Source organism: Nematostella vectensis, chromosome 9, assembly GCF_932526225.1.
Source record: "Nematostella vectensis chromosome 9, jaNemVect1.1, whole genome shotgun sequence".
In the NCBI taxonomy this organism is placed as follows: Eukaryota; Metazoa; Cnidaria; class Anthozoa; order Actiniaria; family Edwardsiidae; genus Nematostella; species Nematostella vectensis.
In genome coordinates, this window is record NC_064042.1 from 11,667,169 (window position 1) to 11,685,639 (window position 18,471).

An 18,471-nucleotide genomic window follows, 5' to 3' on the forward strand; every position below is an offset into this window, starting at 1 on the left:
TTCTTCCAAGTCTGAGGATGAGGGGACCTTGAGTGGGCAAGAATTTATAGATACTATGTTTGCGTTTTGGGTTTTCCTCTGCCTCTTTTCTTCCTTACAACCCAAGCGGTGCAGCGCTACAGCAGACCCCCAAGGTAGATTATTAACCGTTTTGTTTAGTTGTTTGTCAATTCTTGTTTCTTTTTCTACTGTTGTATTGCTTTGTTATGACAATGAAATATGTTTTGTCTAGTTTATAGCATTTGTTATCATTATCATTATCACGTTTATGAATATATTTACATTGTTATTTATTACCTTCATTCTCCTGAAGACATGAGAAGCGTTGCATTTTTTTGGGTTAAAACATGAAACTTGGATAAGACTTAAAAAGTATTTCTTGAATAGGTGGAACAGAAAATAAACTCTTTAACAGTCAGACTAATATGAGAATGACTTTATTAGCTCTTCTTTAATGGCGAATTAAGCCTAAGTAGTGTTATAAGTTCAGATCCTCACGATTATGCTTTCAATTCGTGGTTTAATTCAACTAATATTTCTCAAAATCTAAATTACAACTAACTCCGATCTTCAACGAGGAAAACAGCCCCTACGGGGGGTCCCACTCAAACATCAGGGGCCACAGGGAACCCAAGGAGGGCAATATACATATTACAACATCTCCCCCCTTTCAAAACTTCAATAAATGTTCAAAGAAAACCCAAAAAATGTTCTTAACATTGTTCAATAAGTCTTTGTGGCTTCTTCACTTCACGACCAGCTCTTGTTCTGATGGGTGAATGTGCTTCTGTTTCTCTCTGATCTTCCTGTACTTTCAATGGACTTGGCGGTTCATTGATCTGCGCTTTCCTAGCGACCACTTGAGGTTGAGGACTCATGTATGTGGGAGCCACTGGCATCTTCGGATTCATGGGTGTGTCCTTCGGGACAGAAATGATGTGCCTTCGATTTCTTCGAAATACACGTCCTTTCTCATCTTCAACTACATATGACCTTGGCAGGACTTCTGCTTTACACCATTCTTTATCTTTGTTTACACGAACTCTAACTTTGTCCCCAACTTCCAAAGGGGGAAGGTCCCGGCTGTGTTGATCATAGCTCATCCGTGAACTTGCTTGTCGATGGGCTAATGCCTTTACCACTCTGTGAGGGTCTACTGGGTGAGGTACCAACAAACGTCGATGGGTAGGTAGTGTTGAACGTGTACGCCTACTCATGAGTAGTTGGGCAGGTGAGACACCTATGTCGTCAAAAGGTGTATTTCTGTACTTTAATAAACCTTCAAATGGGTCTTTATTCTCTGCTGCTGCTTTCTTAAAGATTCGCTTTGCAGTCTGGACAGCTCTTTTCGCAGCACCATTGGACTGGGGATACTCGGGTGAGCTGGTTACATGCTGGAATCCCCAAGCTTCTGCAAACTGCTTAAACTCATGGGTAGTACTGAAAATATTGCGGGTGTTACTATATTGTGGGCCATTGTCGCTGATCACTTTGGCTGGAATGCCAAATCTTGCAAAGATTTGCTTCAAGGTGTTGACAACACACATGGCAGTGGACTGCCGAAGTAGTTCAACTTCAAAATACTTCGAATAGAAATCAACCACAATCAAGTAGGAATGGCCAGCAAATTCAAAAAGGTCAGTTCCAACAACCTGCCACGGTAGACCTGGAAGGTCATGTGGATGTAGGGTTTCTCTCTGCTGTTGGTTGCGGAATGCATTACAAATCTGACATGAACGTACTCGGTCCTTAATATGGGCAGTCATGGAGGGCCAAAAGACATAGTCTCTTGCCAAACTCAGACTCTTACTCTCACCCATGTGTGCTCCATGTATATCTTCAAGTACTTCAGCTCTCATGGATCTTGGTACTACAATTCTATCAGATTTGAACAGCAAACCATCTTCAACACTAAGCTCTTCCTTGTAATTCCAGTATTCTCTTGCCAGTTCGTCAACCTGATCCTTGTCTTCTGGCCAACCCTCTAGGACATATTCCATTACTACTCTTGAGGTTTCATCGTTACTTGATGCATCTCTGAATTTCTTTAATGTGGAATTCTCAATTCCCAGATTTTCAATCAGATTGATTCCAATCACATCCTCTGGTTCACTTACTGGCGTAGTGTCAGTGAGTGGGGGCTCTACTCAAACAATCAGAGATGATTTGTTTCTTGCCTGGGACATATCTCACATCCAAATCATACTTGGTTAGCTTCAGAAGCATTCTCTGCAATCGTGGTGGGCATTCATTTAGGGGCTTCCTAAAAATTGCCTCCAATGGTTTGTGATCAGTTTCTACAATCACTCGCCTGCCATATACATACGTGTGGAACTTGTCTGCTCCCCATAGTATAGCTAACAACTCTCTTTCAATGTTAGCATATCTCTGCTCACAAGACGACAAAGTCTTTGAACCAAAGGCAATCGGCTTACCCTCTTGGATGATGACTGCACCAAGGCCAGTGCTACTCGCGTCTACATTCAGAATGGTCTGTTTGTGATTGTCAAAATAGGCCAACACTGGTGCATGGGTGATCACAGCTTTGAGCTTCTCGAATGCCTCTTGTTGAGGCTTCTCCCAGGTGAAAACTGCTACTTGCTGGGTCAGCTGGGAGATTGGGCCTTGCAGATCAGCTTTGTGTTCAATGAACTTGTCCAAGTAGTTGATTGTTCCTAAGAATCGCTGCACGCCATCTTTGTCTGATGGGGGTGGCATCTCACTAATTGCACGCACTTTCTCAGGATCTGGTTTCAAACCCTCGGATGTGAACACATGTCCGACATAGCTTACTTCTGGAACTCGAAGCTTGATCTTCTTTGGATTAAATTTCAGGCCCACCTCTCTGCTTCTTTCAAGTACTGCTATCATCTTCCTATCAACATCACTTATATCTTTTCCATGGATTAAAAAATCATCAACAATTATTTCAACTGCAACTCCAGCGAAGAGCCTGTCCATCTCTCGTTGGTATATCTCAGGAGCAGATGAAATTCCAAATGGCAGCCGTGTAAATCTATACCGTCCCCAAGGTGTGTTGAATGTCAGAAGTTTCGAGCTTTCCTCATCTACCTCCACCTGCCAGTATCCACTGCATGCATCCAGTGTGGTGAACATTGTAGCTCCAGAAAGGCGATTGGCAACTTGCTCAACAGTGACCATGGGGTAGTGTGGCCTCTTGAGGGCCTTATTCAGATCCCTGGGATCGATGCAGATACGGACACTGTCTTTAGATGGTGGGTTGGCTCTGTCCTTCTCTTTTCGTTTGTCAACAACCAACATTGAAGACACCCACGGTGTGTGCTCTTCTTCTTTAACGATAATCCCATCTTGTTCCATCTCTTGGAGTTTTTCTCTTGTCGGTTCAAGCAGGGATATGGGGATCTTCCTAGGGGGGTGGACTACTGCAGGCACTGATGGATCTATCTCTAGGTGTACCTTGTTTGGCAGTCTTCCCGGTTTGTTACTAAAACAATCTTGGTACTGGGATAGAACCGGATCTTCTACCAACAATTCTGCATTCGGCTTGTTGCCATTCCCTTGTGTGGTCTCCTCGGCCAGTCTTTCTGGTGTGTCTATCAGGTCAAGATTCATAAACTTGAGCACCTCTAAGTCTAGGCAGGCTTCACAACTCAACAGGGGTGTAAACTCTCCATGCACAACAAGGTACAGCAGATCTATTTTTCGGTTCTTGTACTGGGTTGGAAGGCGAACACATCCAACAGGATGAATTGCCTTGTCTGCGAGCCATCCTTTAAGAGGCTGATGAATCTTTCGTAGCGGTTGTGTAGTGATGGCCTTATATACATGATATGGCATCACATTGGCCTCTGCACCTGTATCAGCTTTGACTTTTACCTCTTTTTGTGCAATCCTAAGGGTAATCACGCTCTTCTTTGTGCTATTGGGGCTGGACACAGTCCCAAGTTCTACTGATCCAAAGTATAAGTGTGGATCACCCCCACGATCACCTTGGACCATACTCTCAACCTGGTTTTCTTGCTCTACTGTGCTGACCGGTGTTTCTTTCTTACCCTTAAGAGGACACAACTTTGCAAAGTGTCCCTCTTGTTGGCAATTTCTACATTTCTTTCTTAAGGCAGGACAAATACTTGGTTTTGTGAAACGGTGCTGAAAACCACAAAACTTACAGGTAGGATTAGGTGCTCTCTCCTTTCCTTGAACTGGGTGTACACTCAATGGCTGCTGTGAACCAGTTGGTGAAGCAAACTTGAATTTCTGCAACTCAGCAGCTTCATAGGTTCTACAGTAATCATGGGCACTTTGGAGTGTCAAATCTGGCTTTTTTAACAACTCCCCTCTCAACTCATTCGAGAGCACTCCTCCCACAATACGATCTCTGATCAGTGAATCTCTGAGGGTCCCAAACTCACATGTCAACGATAAGCGTTTCAGCTCACTCACGAAATTGTCCATCCTCTCACCTTCTTTCTGGTTTCTTTGATTAAACACAAGGCGCTCATAGATGACGTTTCTTGCTCCCTGACAGTGTTCCTTGAACTTTCTACACACATCTTCATAAGATTCATTGCTTTCTCCTTCGTTGAAAACAAAATGACTATATTCTTCAATTGCATCTGCTCCAGCACAATTGAGTAGCAAGTTCACCTTCAACTTGTCAGGTTTCTCATCCTTTCCTTTCGCCACTAGGTAAATTTCGAACTGCATAATAAATTTCCTCCAATTTTCTGAGGCTTGGGCATCCAGCACCAGTGGACCAGGAGTCCTGTGCGACTCTACTTCTGCCATAATTTCAATTCTTTTCTCGATATTCTTTACCTTGATTCTCGTTAAACTTTTACTTGACTTCTGACACCATGTTATAAGTTCAGATCCTCACGATTATGCTTTCAATTCGTGGTTTAATTCAACTAATATTTCTCAAAATCTAAATTACAACTAACTCCGATCTTCAACGAGGAAAACAGCCCCTACGGGGGGTCCCACTCAAACATCAGGGGCCACAGGGAACCCAAGGAGGGCAATATACATATTACAAGAAGTAGTAAACTTTAGAATTTATAATCAAGCATCAGATACAAATTCAAAACAAATTCATCACGGTAACGAGACAAACAATCCTCTGTATCTACGCAACATTACCAAGCCCTGGCAGTGTTAACATTTGAGGGGGATGGAGGAGGAAATAGATAACAATAGGGGAACGGGCAAAGGTATGAACACATCCATAAAAGCATAGGGCAGTCAATAATGAGATATTTGACCCTTGGAGGCGGAGCTCCCACTATAGCTCCGCCTCATGCCACGACAAAAGTATTAAACACGTTCTAAGTTTGTATCAGTACATTATTAAATTAGAATGTGTTTCTTTCCTTAGAATACTGGGTGGAGTATGAGCCGTTACCATTGGACGAGCACAAGAACAGTGCCTATAGTCATGTGAGAAATAACGATAACGAGGCGCAAGCGAAACAAGAGGTGCCCAGTGCTTACTGGAACCTTACAAGCAATGCGCAGGCGCAGGTGCAGGGAACTGCTGCCGGTGTACCGCAGGTTCAACAAGCACCGCAAACCGCTTTGGTGGTACCGCAGGCTCAGACGTGTGCGCAGAATTGCTGGCAGGTCCATTGTCCGCAGCCTTGTTATCAGCCCCAGCCAGGTGAGAACGTCAGGCAGTAATTATTAAATCATCGTCATCAATATTATTGTCATCATCATCAGAGTCATCATCATAATCATCACTATCATCATCATCATTATCAATTTTATCATCATCATTATCATCACCACCACCACCTTCATCATCATTATACGGATATTTTCCTGGTATCACTATCATCAATTATCATCATCATTGGTATCAATGTCGTCACCATCAACATAATCATAACCTCCTCTAAACGCGCCTCATTAGGCTCATCTCTATACGGAGGCTCTCATAATATCAACATCATTAATCATCTTTTTATCTCGTCATTATAATCATCATGATTATCATCATTAATCGTGCCTCCATTAGGCTCGCATAGTAATATCACATTTAATCATCATAATCAATAATAACATCAACATCATCAACTAAGTCAGCAGCAGTATCACCATCCAAATTGTCAAATATATCATTATCATCATCATCACCGCCTCTGCCTCCATTAAGCTCGCATAGTATTATCACAATTAATCATCATAATCAATAATAACATCAACATCATCAACTAAGTCAGCAGCAGTATCATCATCCAAATTGTCAAATATATCATCATCATCTTCATTACCACCATTTAACCATTGCGGTACTACAGGTCCACGTGTCTGCCACAGAACCCTCGACTTGGTGCTACTCCTAGACTCCTCCTACACCATCGCGGAGGAGCTGTGGTCGAAGGAAAAGACAATGGTCCGTAACCTCGTCGACAGGCTAGACATAGGACCACGTGCCTCGCACGTGAACACCATCGCCTTTAGCACGGATATCAAGGTCACACCGTGGAGTCAAAATACCACCGACCTAAAGACAAATGTAGCTGATCTCGATTTCATTAACGGGTGGTCCCGCACTGACCTCGCGCTTATCTCGGCTCGTTATCAGTTCCCCTCGTCCCCAAGGAGGGAAGGCGAAGCTCCTAAGGCGGTGGTTGTATTCTACGATGGTTATACTGATGGTATGTATTGTTTTTATCCATCTAAACGGGCGTTGTGAGGGGTACTCAAGTCAGTGGTTAAGATTTTTTTCATTCCTCGTGAGTGATAAAAGTCAGCAGCTCCTTTGTAACTGTGTGTGGGTATGCATGTATAAGTTTTCTGTTAGCCGCCATTTTGTCATCCTAGTTAAGTATCAAGTGTGAGAAGGCATCAATAGACCGTTTTCACGATGTTGTGCGCGCATCCAAAATGCCACAGACTGGCGCACCATAGCTGATCTTAAATAGCATACGATGGGCTTTACAGATGAAGCTATAGAAAATGCTGCCAGAGTGATTCTTTCGCGGATTTTTTAAGTGAAATTCCCCTTCATCAGCATTTTGGATCAGCTGTGGCCCGCCAGTCTGTGGCATTTTGGGTGCGCGCGCAACATCGTGTAAACGGTCTATTACCATCGGCTGATTTAGGGGAGGTATTTTGGATTGGCTGAGTATGAAGCTTTTGTTTTTAGGTAGTTATTTTAAGATAACATCGCATAATTCGGCTCCAGAAAAGCAGTGTTTTATTCTTCTTTATTATTGTTATTATTATTATTATTATTATTATTATTATTATTATTATTATTATTATTATTATTATTATTATTATTATTATTATTATTATTATTATTATTATTATTATTATTATTATTATTATTATTATTATTATTATTATTATTATTATTATTATTATTATTATTATTATTATTATTATTATTATTATTATTATTATTATTATTATTATTATTATTATTATTATTATTATTATTATTATTATTATTATTATTAATTATTATGCCTTTTTTAAAATTTCCCATGCAGTTTGCATTTATTGTGGCTAACCACTTTATCCAATTTTTCGATCGTTCCTGACTCTAGGTTAAGCTAGGAGCTTGGTAGGGACGAGTAGGGGAAAGTCCACTCTCGCTAGCCACTGCTCTTAGTTTTGTGTCGACCCAAAACAAGTTTAATGCACAATGTGTTATGTGCTTACTTAGTGCACTCGCACTGTTAGAATAATGGTAAAGTTTCTGAAGCAACAAATAATTCAAACTTAATCTTTTGAAGGCCCCTCCCCTCCTGACCGTTCACTAAATTGGTCCAGTAAAGCCATCGCTGCCGCGGATCAACTTAAGCAGGAAGGAGTGCAGATATTTGTGGTTCAGCTCGGAGACGCACCAAGCGAAGAGATGTACGGCGTGGTCAGTAGCCCAGATCATCTAGTGCGCGAGTTTGAGATGGAAAAGCTCGTTGGGATGCTGGAGAATATCAGTCAGCCAGTCTGTTATGATGGTGAGTGACTACAACAACGATGGGGAATAATATGAAATAATAGGGAAATTAAGCAAACACGTTTCTGGACGACGGCAACCCGAACTACAACGTTTTCTGTCTTTGTAAAGTGTTTTTGCTTTATTCAAATTAAAAAAAGACTTTCTTTTCTACCACGAAGTCTTACACATATAACCTTCTAGCGTTAAACACAAAAATTATTTACTGCCGGTTGCCGTCCGTCTTCCAGAAACGTGTTTTTAATTCCTAATTTGTAACAATGCGACGCCCGCTACCGTGGTCACCTTGGCAGTTTTACAAAGTAAGCCAAGAAAGATACAAAAACACTGAACATCCTAGTTTGGAATTTCGTGGCAATCAGAAAATTTCACTTTTTTTTTTCAAAGAGGAAAAATATTACAATTGAAGCGTTTTTATAATAGACGAGTACTGTAGCATTTATTTCAAGTTAAGGCCTAAGACGTCTAAAGGCTAATTTAGTCAGCACGATTAAGTCGTATTCGACTTGCCCGCGACACCTCTACAACTCGAGTCGTCGAGAGTAAATCAGACTACGATTCCGCTACGATGCTCGACTTCAAAAGGTCGTAGTTTGTAATATTCAGGGCTAAGACATGTCTTAGGCAGGTCGCATACGACTAAATCGTGCTGTCTGAATCAGCCTTATTTAGAATAAATCCAGTCAATGCTGTTGTTGGCATCCACATACTCACAATCTTCATTTTCTGAATTATTGCGTGACAGAGAACGAAGGTGGCGTGACAAATCCATGTCCGGTTCCATCCTGTGTATATCCATACGTCTGTGTTGTGGCAGTCACCCCGACATGCCTTGCGCCCACAGCCACGGCATGCGCGACGCCGGGAGCCTGCACAACAACCTCTACAGCGGTAGCAACCAGTACGGCTGTGCTCACTGCAACAAGTACACAAACCGAAACCAAGACAACAGTCACTACCCTGTCGACATTTCATGTAAGTCCTAAGTATCTCCAGCTCGGGCTGCAAGTCTAAAGTAGAATTAAATCTTAGACTTGAAATGTCGACATCAGCGAGTTCACAAGTCGTTTGTCTCTCCTGATAAAGAAGATATGGTGAACAGTATTCTTTTTTTTTTGTATTATCCTTCGAGTCCGAAACGTGCCCCCTTTTTCACAAAAAAAAAGTCGGGTATCCTCTATGTCATAACCCTCTCAAACCTCAAGCGGAAAAAGCGTTTTCAACTTTCCAAGAAACCCAAGTTCATAGACAAAGGGAGTTTCTTAACAAACACTATTTAAAATCCTTTTCTGCATAATCAGGCTCAAACAGAAATCAAAACTGAGGTAACTACGGAGACCCGAACAAAAACCGACACTGCCACTAAGACTCATACCGAGACAAGCACGGCCGAACACACTACGACGAAAACCGACACCTCCACGAAAACCCACTACACCACTCACACTAGCACGGCAACAGCAACCAGTACACAGGTGGAGAAGGTCACAGCTACCGTGACAACTACGGACGTGAATAGCGTGACAAGAACTCATGTCACGACAGATGTATCCACGGCAGTGGTCACGTCCACACATATGGCAACAAGGTAGGGGAATGTTATAATAAATATCAACGAAAAAAGAATATTCTAACTTTTACTTTTATCAAATTTGTCTATGCGAATGCTTTCAACAATTTATGATGAAATAGTTTACTATATTGATACTTTTAGTAGTTTATTAACTGACTCCTTCTGTTTAATAAATTACCTGACTTATTACCTGACTCCTTCTGTAAAGAAAACAACAACAACAAAAAAGGGCGTGTCAAGAATTTTAAATTCCTCTAAATACAATTTAGACTACTTGCGTGCAATTAGATTGCATATGCACTCAAGAAACTATTGCAGTGCAAGGAGAAGTCCTTTGGTAAATCGCCTTTGGTAAATGTTTGTTTATCGAGAAGGCTCGAATTCGCGCCCTCGCATTCATCAAACAGATATAGGGCTTAGGAAATACCCTATTTACCGGCGTATAATGCAATATGTGTTATCCATGAATTACTTATCCGTAAGTTATCAAAAATGAGAAACATTTATTTTGTCATTTTTCAATGTTTGTTTATCGAAAGGCTCGAATGCGCGCCCTAGCATTCAACAAACAGATATAGGGCATAGGAAATACCGTATTTACCGGCGTATAATGCAATATGTGTAATCCATGAATTCATTATCCGTAAGTTATCAAAGATAAGAAACATTTATTTTGTCATTTTTAAGGTACACTACGGCCGTCGTGATAACTACAAGCACAGGAATTGACACAAGCATCCATCACTTGACCACAACCTCAACAGCCTTGGCAACCTCAACAAGGCACCACGTAACCACGGAAACAGAAACATCTACCCTGGTTACCACAAAAACCGGCCTGGCCTACGTTACGTCTACAGCCGTCGCCTTGGCAACTAGTACCACGGTGAAAACAGATGTCAGTACCTTAGTTCTTACAGATATTAAGACTACCACAAGTACTGTGTTAAATGTGGCAAGGACGACCTTTACACATACAAGCACGGAGATCGCATCCTCAACTCACAGGTTTGTAACCCCTTATTAATATGTTCTACGTCACGGGCACGGTAACCAATTTCCTGATCTCGGTCACAGTGTTTCTCATTACGGCACCCATAGCTGGTAAATAACATTATAATCGTCCACCGATATGATCAATTAGGGATTAGTCCAGTCAATCTACGTCAAAAAGGGGCCAAAATCGGACTAATTGCAACACAAGGTTTTTAATGGTTTCTTGCACAGAAAGTATCCCTCTATAACATACTAAAAGTCTAAAATAATCGGAGCAGGCAAACACACCGAAAAACGGGATCGAATTTCCCAATACAAGGCTTTTATGAAAAACCACAGGGTTCCCAAATTATTAAAATCACGAAAACAATACATACTTTAGAAAAAAAAGGAATTTATACCACCATAGATTACAAGATATACATATTTCTACACGATTAGGATAAAAATGAACGTTTTTTGAAGTAGTTCAGTTATTTTGGGTAAAATGTAAGATTTTTTAGCTACCCCTGTCACCACCACTTTCGTTATCATAAATGACCATACGGGGTTGAAAGAGGTTCTCATACAAATAGTGCTAAGTGGCTCTTAATAATAATAATGTCATTGATTAAGTATAAAACAAGAACGTATATGGACACATTACTTATAATATACTCATTGTCATGGTATCGTTTTTTATGAAAATAAATTCTTTAATGTTGGAAGTTTTTATCATTTCTTTAAAATTGAGAGCCTGTTACAGATTTTTAAGCCCTAGGTTCTTACTCCTGAGTGCAGATTAAATCCATGGAATCCGTGACTTCGATTGAGAGGGAATTATTTCACGATGAACCTTTGCATTGGCAGTAGGGTTAACACGCTAGATTATAAATGCGGCAGGAGCACTAAACGTGCTGCAGTCCTGGAGGTCTTCAAGATCTGTTAAAGAGGTCATCCTGTCGTTGACCATCTTCTAGGCTCAGACTTCATGCTCAGACCGCTTTTCTATCGCCTTTCCATTGGTTGACTTGATAGAATACTGGAATTTGGAACTGTGGAACATGGCTGCTGCTGAAGTCGGGGATAGATTTTGTGGCTCTCTTAGATCTCCTTTCCTACCCGTATTCATGAAGGGTGGTATCATAACAATGAAGCGCATGGATAAAAAGCAAAAAATAAAATGAGAAATAGAAATAACATTAAAACATCTCTCTAGCAGCTCATTTAAGGCCGTCATTCCCCACATCTTCGTGTAGGTTTGATTTCGGCTCCGGTAGATTTCATGGGCTTCCATATGGAATTATCGTCACCAACAGAAACGGTGCAGATGCTAATCGTTTGGACGATTTTACCACTGCTTTCCACATCAGCAATCAAATCTTCGATTCGTCATCAGCTTCCTTCCGTGTCTATTGTGCCACAAACGCCTACCCTCGGGTAACCTGAGTATCAGGCCCTCCTTTGCTTCTATCGCGCCGGCGAGAAACAAGGGCCTGATACAAGAACTGTTCAAATCGCATGTTCTCATGCCGGATTCCGGCATGGCTCCTGATTGGTAAAAAAACAAAAAAAACAAAGGGCACTAGAATGGGACGCGCTGATTGGTTCAGCTATATATAGTACCCTAACCCGTCGACTGCTCGTTCTCAGAGTAATGGCGGACTCCAAAACTGCTTTTGACTCGTACCCATACGCTGCGTGATGCATGACGGTCAGGATGCGGTTTCGGGGTCGGAATTCGCTGGCAGAACTCAAGAAATATCTTGCAAGCAGCGTTTTTATGGCCGTTTTTTAACTTTTTTTGTGCATAAGTTCAAGGGCCTACCTACACACACTCGTTATAAACCATTTAGTTTTATTTTCGGTGGTTCCCTGTCCAATTAGATGATATTTTCGTTTCGTAAAATCCAAGACGGCGGACGACACTGGTGAGCTCGATACATCATTTCATGGAATGAACTTGGATGGTCTGAATGTTCTGGCACTTATTTGAACTAATACTGCTCTGGTTGGATTGTATTCATCACAAATATCTACTTTCAGAGATATAATTCGAGCACATACTGTCATTATGTTCCCTAAAAGACGCTCTAGAGCGAGGAAGTCACTATTCGTACATGATCTTACGCCGAATTCCAAACTCCAGAAAAGTATTTAGGCTATTTCTGCAGTTATTATGTGCACATGGTATTTTACAAGCAAGAAATGCAGTATGGATAGGTCTTTCATCGTCTGTGAAAATTCGTAACATTTGCTCGCCGATTTCGTTCGCCATCTTGGATTTGTAATCTGCCAGTCGTTATTTTTTCCGGCTTCGCTTTAGGGTTCCTGTGGATGTCCGCGCAACAGCAAAGAACGACTGGGTACGAGTCTGACTTTTGACCATGCGTTAGCAGAATCAGAGAAATCGTTTTATATGCCATTTAAAAAATATATTTTTCCTCCCCTTTTTTTTTTGAAAAATTAAAATTCCGCCTGATACTCAGGTTAGATGTTCAAATGTCTTGCCCTGGCCTGTCATTGTGTGTGTTATTTGCGCTTCAAACATTTAGCATAACGTTACCCTCACCGGGGTTCGTCGTTACTAAAATTATTACCCTTGCATATAACACCGATGTAGTTTCGTTTTACATAAATGCTGTTTATAATTTGATTTGGGCATTTGATTGTGCCACCACGCGAGTCATTGGAAATTGACAGCCAGCGTATTTTGACAATGGCCTGAAAAGGGGCGACAGGCGTCGCGTCTAGTATTTGTGTCAGGCGGAATTTTATTTTTCCTCTCCGACTTTTGAAAAATAAAATCGCCTGATACTCAGGCTAACCCTCGGGTACTTGCTCAACATTTAATAAAATTCTGCTTCTCGTTCTTTTTTGCCAAAGAACCTTTTTCTTTATAGGGACCACCATGTTTAAAAAAAGAACTTAACGGAGGCTCCGATTTTACCTGATCTTTTTTCCTGTCATGACCTCTGTTGAGTAGCCATCGGCGTTATCGATCAAAACAACACGATACAGTTACAACAGGAGTTTCAATCTTCGTGAAATAATGTGTCGGCTTCCTTGGGCCAGGGTATTCAATGAAGATGAGCACCCCCATCCAATGGATGCTGTAGCTCGGTAGATGGTGTTTTAGTAGCCATTCAATGTGGACAAAATGACCAAGATCAAAACAGGCTTCTCTGCACCACTCTCATCATAGAGTCTAACAATGCTGGAAGAAAACTTTAGGGATAAAAGGACAAATGTTGTTCAAGGTCTTCTAGGGATGAACTAGAATTGAGCGCTGAAACGACAGCTGTAACATCTACGACGTCATTGTCAATGGGCACTGCCGATTGCGAGGTCGTGCTATCTGCTTACAAGATCTCTCTTCTCGGTCATTTTAGCGGTATCAACATTAACTGCGCTGTCGGCGTAAACAGGTGTTTTTCAGTGTTGATTCTTAAATATTTATATTTTTTTTACCAATGTTTTTGCAGGATAAGCCCTTTCAGACTGCGTCTGATATCACTGGGATCCTGAATTTAAAATCACACTTAATAATTATAACTGAAAGCAGGGTTGATTTTTATCCAGATCGTGTAGAAATATATGTTTCTTATCATTTATAGTGGTATAAATTTTTTCAAAGTATGTATATTTTTCGTGATTTTCATGATTTGGGATTCCTGTGGTTTTTCATACAAGCGTTGTATGGGGGAAATTCGGTGCGGTTTTTCGGGGTGTTCGCGTGCTCCGATTTTTTTTTTGGCTTTTAGTATGTTATAAAGGGAGAAGAAATTTATACAAAAACCTTGTGTTGCAATTAGTCCGATCTATAACCGTAGATTGATTGGACTAGATTTCAATTTATCATTAAAGGAATGATGATTCAAATCAACTTAATGTCGTAATTAAATTGTTCTATAACTAGATTCCCAACCATATTAATGAGAAATACGGTAAAACAACTTCAATAAGGACGCACAGTTGAGATTCCCAAAATTTTTTTTTATTGAAGGGTATCTAACATTGTTTTGTCTTGTAGAACACCTATGGGGCTTTCCTTCTAAGGGAATTTTTAAACGGGGCTCCACTGTTTAGGGTTGTATTCAGGGAAATTACTATAATGATATGAATTGATATGGTAATGAACATGATGATTAGATTGATGACTTTCTAATGACCAGGACCACCGTGACAGACACCGCGACAAGCACCGCAGTAGTCACGTCCACAGTGCTAGTAGCCAGCACCAGGCTCCTCAGCACCGTCAAAACCCACACGGCAACCAGCACGCATGTCACTACGGCGACCTCCACTGACACCCTAACCAGCACTGCTATAGTCACCTCCGTCATGGTAACCATCAGTACGGGCGTGTCTCAAATCGTCTCTTGGGTAACCTACACCACTACTGCCTTGGTAACCATGACAACAACAGCTATTGCGTCTATTACGACCACGTCTACGGATATCGCCACCAGTACGCTGGTTACCACGGAAACCAAAACTGACACTGCCACCTTAACTACAACTCGCACCGATATCGCGAGCAAGACAGTTTACACCACAAAAACACGCACCGATGTCCAGACGTCTACTGCAGTGGTTTCCTTGACCCCGACTTCGACAAGTACTTACGCCACGACTAAAATCGCGACAAGCACCGCCACGCTGACAGAGACAAGCACAGGAGTGACTACTAATACATATACCAAAACCGATACACTCACAGCGATATCCACCAGCATCACGACCCTTGTAACGACGAGTATTCACCTGGCGACGAGTACACAACTGCTGACGTCTACTAAGACTGAGACGAAGACGAATACGGATACCTCCACTGCCACAACCACCACCACGCACACCCATCATACCACGGAAACCCAAGTCAGCACCGTGCGTACTACAACAGTGGATACCTTGTCTTCGACTCACGTCACCACAGCAACCATCACGGCAACCAAGACCCAGACAACCTTAGCAACCAGCACTACGGTAACCACGGAGACGGATACTCAGACCAAGACGCACGTGATGACGTCTGTAGAGACAAGGACGGATAAAGTGACAAGTACTGCCATGGAGACGGCCACAGTTATGAGCACCAAGGTGGTGACCACGTGCAGTGCGAACTGCCCAAGCGCTAGTAAGTAAAATAAGCTAACTGTCCAAGAGAAGTACAACAAGCAAATTGTTCTAGCACTGGTGGGTGCAATAAGCAAACTGCCCAAGCGCTAGTGAGTGCAATTTCCAAACAGTCCTTGATCAATGAATAAGCCTCCTTTGCTAAACGAGTAGTAGCGCCAAGAGAATAAAAGCCCTTTCCACTGATTAATTCCAACAAAATGTCTTAAACTCTCAGTATTCCTTGCCGAAGTATCACAGATTATTTTCTACTTAATGATGTGATTTGTTGTGTTTCAAATCAATTATCTCTGCAGCTCCCACGCCGTCCTTAACCATGACACCTCCGATGCTAACCAGCACCACCCCACCACCCGAAAGACCCCCTCCATCACCTGCCTGTGGAGCACCCGCCGACGTTGCCATCGTGGTCCATACTTCGGACAGTGTGTCCGATGAAGACTTCACCAGTCTCAAGGACTTTGTTGCTAAGATAGCGGGGCAGTATGAGGTCTCACAGCTCGGGACTCACATAGGGCTTATAACTTATAGCAGTACGCCGAAGGTTGAATTTTCTCTCAACGACGAGAGGTTTTACAATCCAGAGACAATTGATTCAACCATCAAAGCACTGAAGGTGAGACGAATCGCTATAATCATCATAATCAAGATTATCGCCATAACCACCGTCATTGTTCTTTTGTGTAATTTCGCCTTGATGTGCATGATAAACATGGGAGAAGGCTGGAAGAGCTTGTATTTGGTACCCTTTTTCGGATTAGCCCTCCACCCCCACCCCCCCTTCCTCCTCCTCAACACACACACTTCTGAAGAGAAAGATTAATTGATATTGCTATGATTTCCATTCTTATTTTAAACTGATTGCAAATGCCAGGTGTCTGGGTCCGGCACTCGGACCGATCTTGCTCTAGAGATGGCGTACAACAAACTATTCTCCGCCGCGGGTGGGAACCGTGATAACAAACCAAACACCCTGATCTTAGTGACAGACAGCAGGAGCGACGAGGGAAGCAAGTCATTTAAGGACGTCGTGGCGCCACTACTGGTAATTTAACAATTAATCGCAGGGCATCAGGAAGGGTACTTAAACATCTTAGAGAGGACAAGGAACTCCAACCTCTAAAAGGGGATCGGAGAGCCCCACTTCTTAGAGGGGACAGGGCTCCAGCCTTCTTAGAAGGAAATCGACTGTGTCTTGATTCTGATTCCACACTGTGGATCCCACCTGTCGTGGGGACATCTTAAATGGCACATTTTTATAGGAAAATCCGAATTCTTAGGGGTGACAGAAGATTAAAAATTCGCGAAGGAAATTTCAACTTTTTAGGGGTGACAGAGGGTTCAAACTTCGCAAAGGGAAATCCAACTTCTAAGAGGGGGAAGAGGATTCAAACATGAAGGGAAATCCAAATTCTTAGGGGTGACAGAGGATTCGAACTTCGCGAAGGGAAATTCAACTTTTCAGAGGGGACAGAGGATTCGAAAGTCGCGAAGGGAAATCCAACTTCTTAGAGGGGACAGAGGATTCGAACTTCGTGAAGGGAATTTCAACTTCTTAGAGGGGAGAGAGGATTCAAACTTCGCGAAGGGAAATCCAACTTCTTAGAGGGGACAGAGGATTCGAACTTCGCGAAGAAAATTTCAACTTCTTAGAGGTGAGAGAGGATTCGAACTTCGCGAAGGGAAATCCAACTTCTTAGAGGGGACAGAGGATTCGAACTTCGCGAAGAAAATTTCAACTTCTTAGAGGGGAGAGAGGATTCGAATTTCTTAAATAGGATAAGTGACTCAAAGTTCGTAGATGATATAGTATCTTATACCATTGTAAATTCCACTAGCGATTCCCCTTATTTACCGTGTCTTTTTTGAAACAGGCCAACCATGTGCGTGTAATTGTGGTTGGTGTCGGCAAGTTCATAGACTACAAAGAGTTGCTACTGATAGCTGACGGCAAAATCAATAGCGTAATTGTCACTGAGACATTCAACGACCTGAACAAGAACATGGAGAAAGTAACAAATATAGCCTGTGTACAAGAGGGTTAGTGTAACAGCAAAACATTAGTGCTAGGGGCGAAAGAGCTTGCACAAAAGAGGTTTATGTTTCAATTGCCCTTGTCAGCCACGCCTTTTTTTTTGTTTTCACTTAATATTGGAAGGCCCATAATGTGTTCGAAAATCTCGAAATAACCATCTAAAAACAAAGTTGAATACTTTATTTTCCAAATTCAATCGAAAATATCGCATTGCCTTCCCCAAATCAGCTGATGGAAATGGATGCTTTTTCACACTTGGTACTTTGTTAGGATGACAAAATGGCGGCGGCTGTTTAAGACATACATTAAGTCAGGGTTGGTCACTGAAGTTTTGGAAGGATGGGGGTATGCTAGGGGGATTTTGGGCTTTAACGTCTGAATCCCTGAAACATTTAAAGCCGCGTTGTCACCAGTTTACGTCCGGTTGATTATGTAACAATCTCCGATGATTTGTAACGGAAAACGCGAAAAATATTTCAAAATATTAAAAGCAGTGTGTCTATTGGGAGTTTCTTAGGATGTGATTGATAATTTAGAGCGAATGGCCTGTTAGACATCTCGGATTCTAGTAGATTCCTTTGTCTTTTAACGGTTGAAGTTTCCGGGAGTAAACTGGTGACAATGCGGCTTTAACAGAGAACAATGTTATTAGCTCCTTGGCCCTGAATTCCTTTATATTAGTCACTCGCTCTGAAAAAGAGTTGGAGGAGGAGAGTGCCCCTCCTCAGCATCCACTTCACGCTACATGGCTCGAGGATAAACTTTACTTTGATATGCAACACTAATGGTTATTTC

General features: G+C 41.9%; 1 protein-coding gene across 2 annotated transcripts in view; it reads left to right on the forward strand.

Annotated features, from left to right (window-relative positions):
• LOC5512415 overlaps positions 1-18,471 on the forward strand; it is a 38,388-nt gene continuing 19,917 nt past the window's right edge. Inside the window, exons 1-11 of one of the 2 annotated variants that reach the window (XM_048732382.1) lie at positions 1-134; positions 5,360-5,641; positions 6,285-6,644; positions 7,731-7,955; positions 8,700-8,929; positions 9,256-9,542; positions 10,215-10,535; positions 14,678-15,642; positions 15,938-16,257; positions 16,516-16,686; positions 17,516-17,681. In XM_048732382.1, coding sequence (XP_048588339.1) covers positions 56-134; positions 5,360-5,641; positions 6,285-6,644; positions 7,731-7,955; positions 8,700-8,929; positions 9,256-9,542; positions 10,215-10,535; positions 14,678-15,642; positions 15,938-16,257; positions 16,516-16,686; positions 17,516-17,681 — 3,406 coding nt within the window. In that variant the 5' untranslated portion in view covers positions 1-55. Of the gene's footprint in view, positions 135-5,359; positions 5,642-6,284; positions 6,645-7,730; positions 7,956-8,699; positions 8,930-9,255; positions 9,543-10,214; positions 10,536-13,675; positions 13,931-14,677; positions 15,643-15,937; positions 16,258-16,515; positions 16,687-17,515; positions 17,682-18,471 lie in introns of those variants that run through there. The other variant, XM_048732383.1, reaches the window with a different exon arrangement.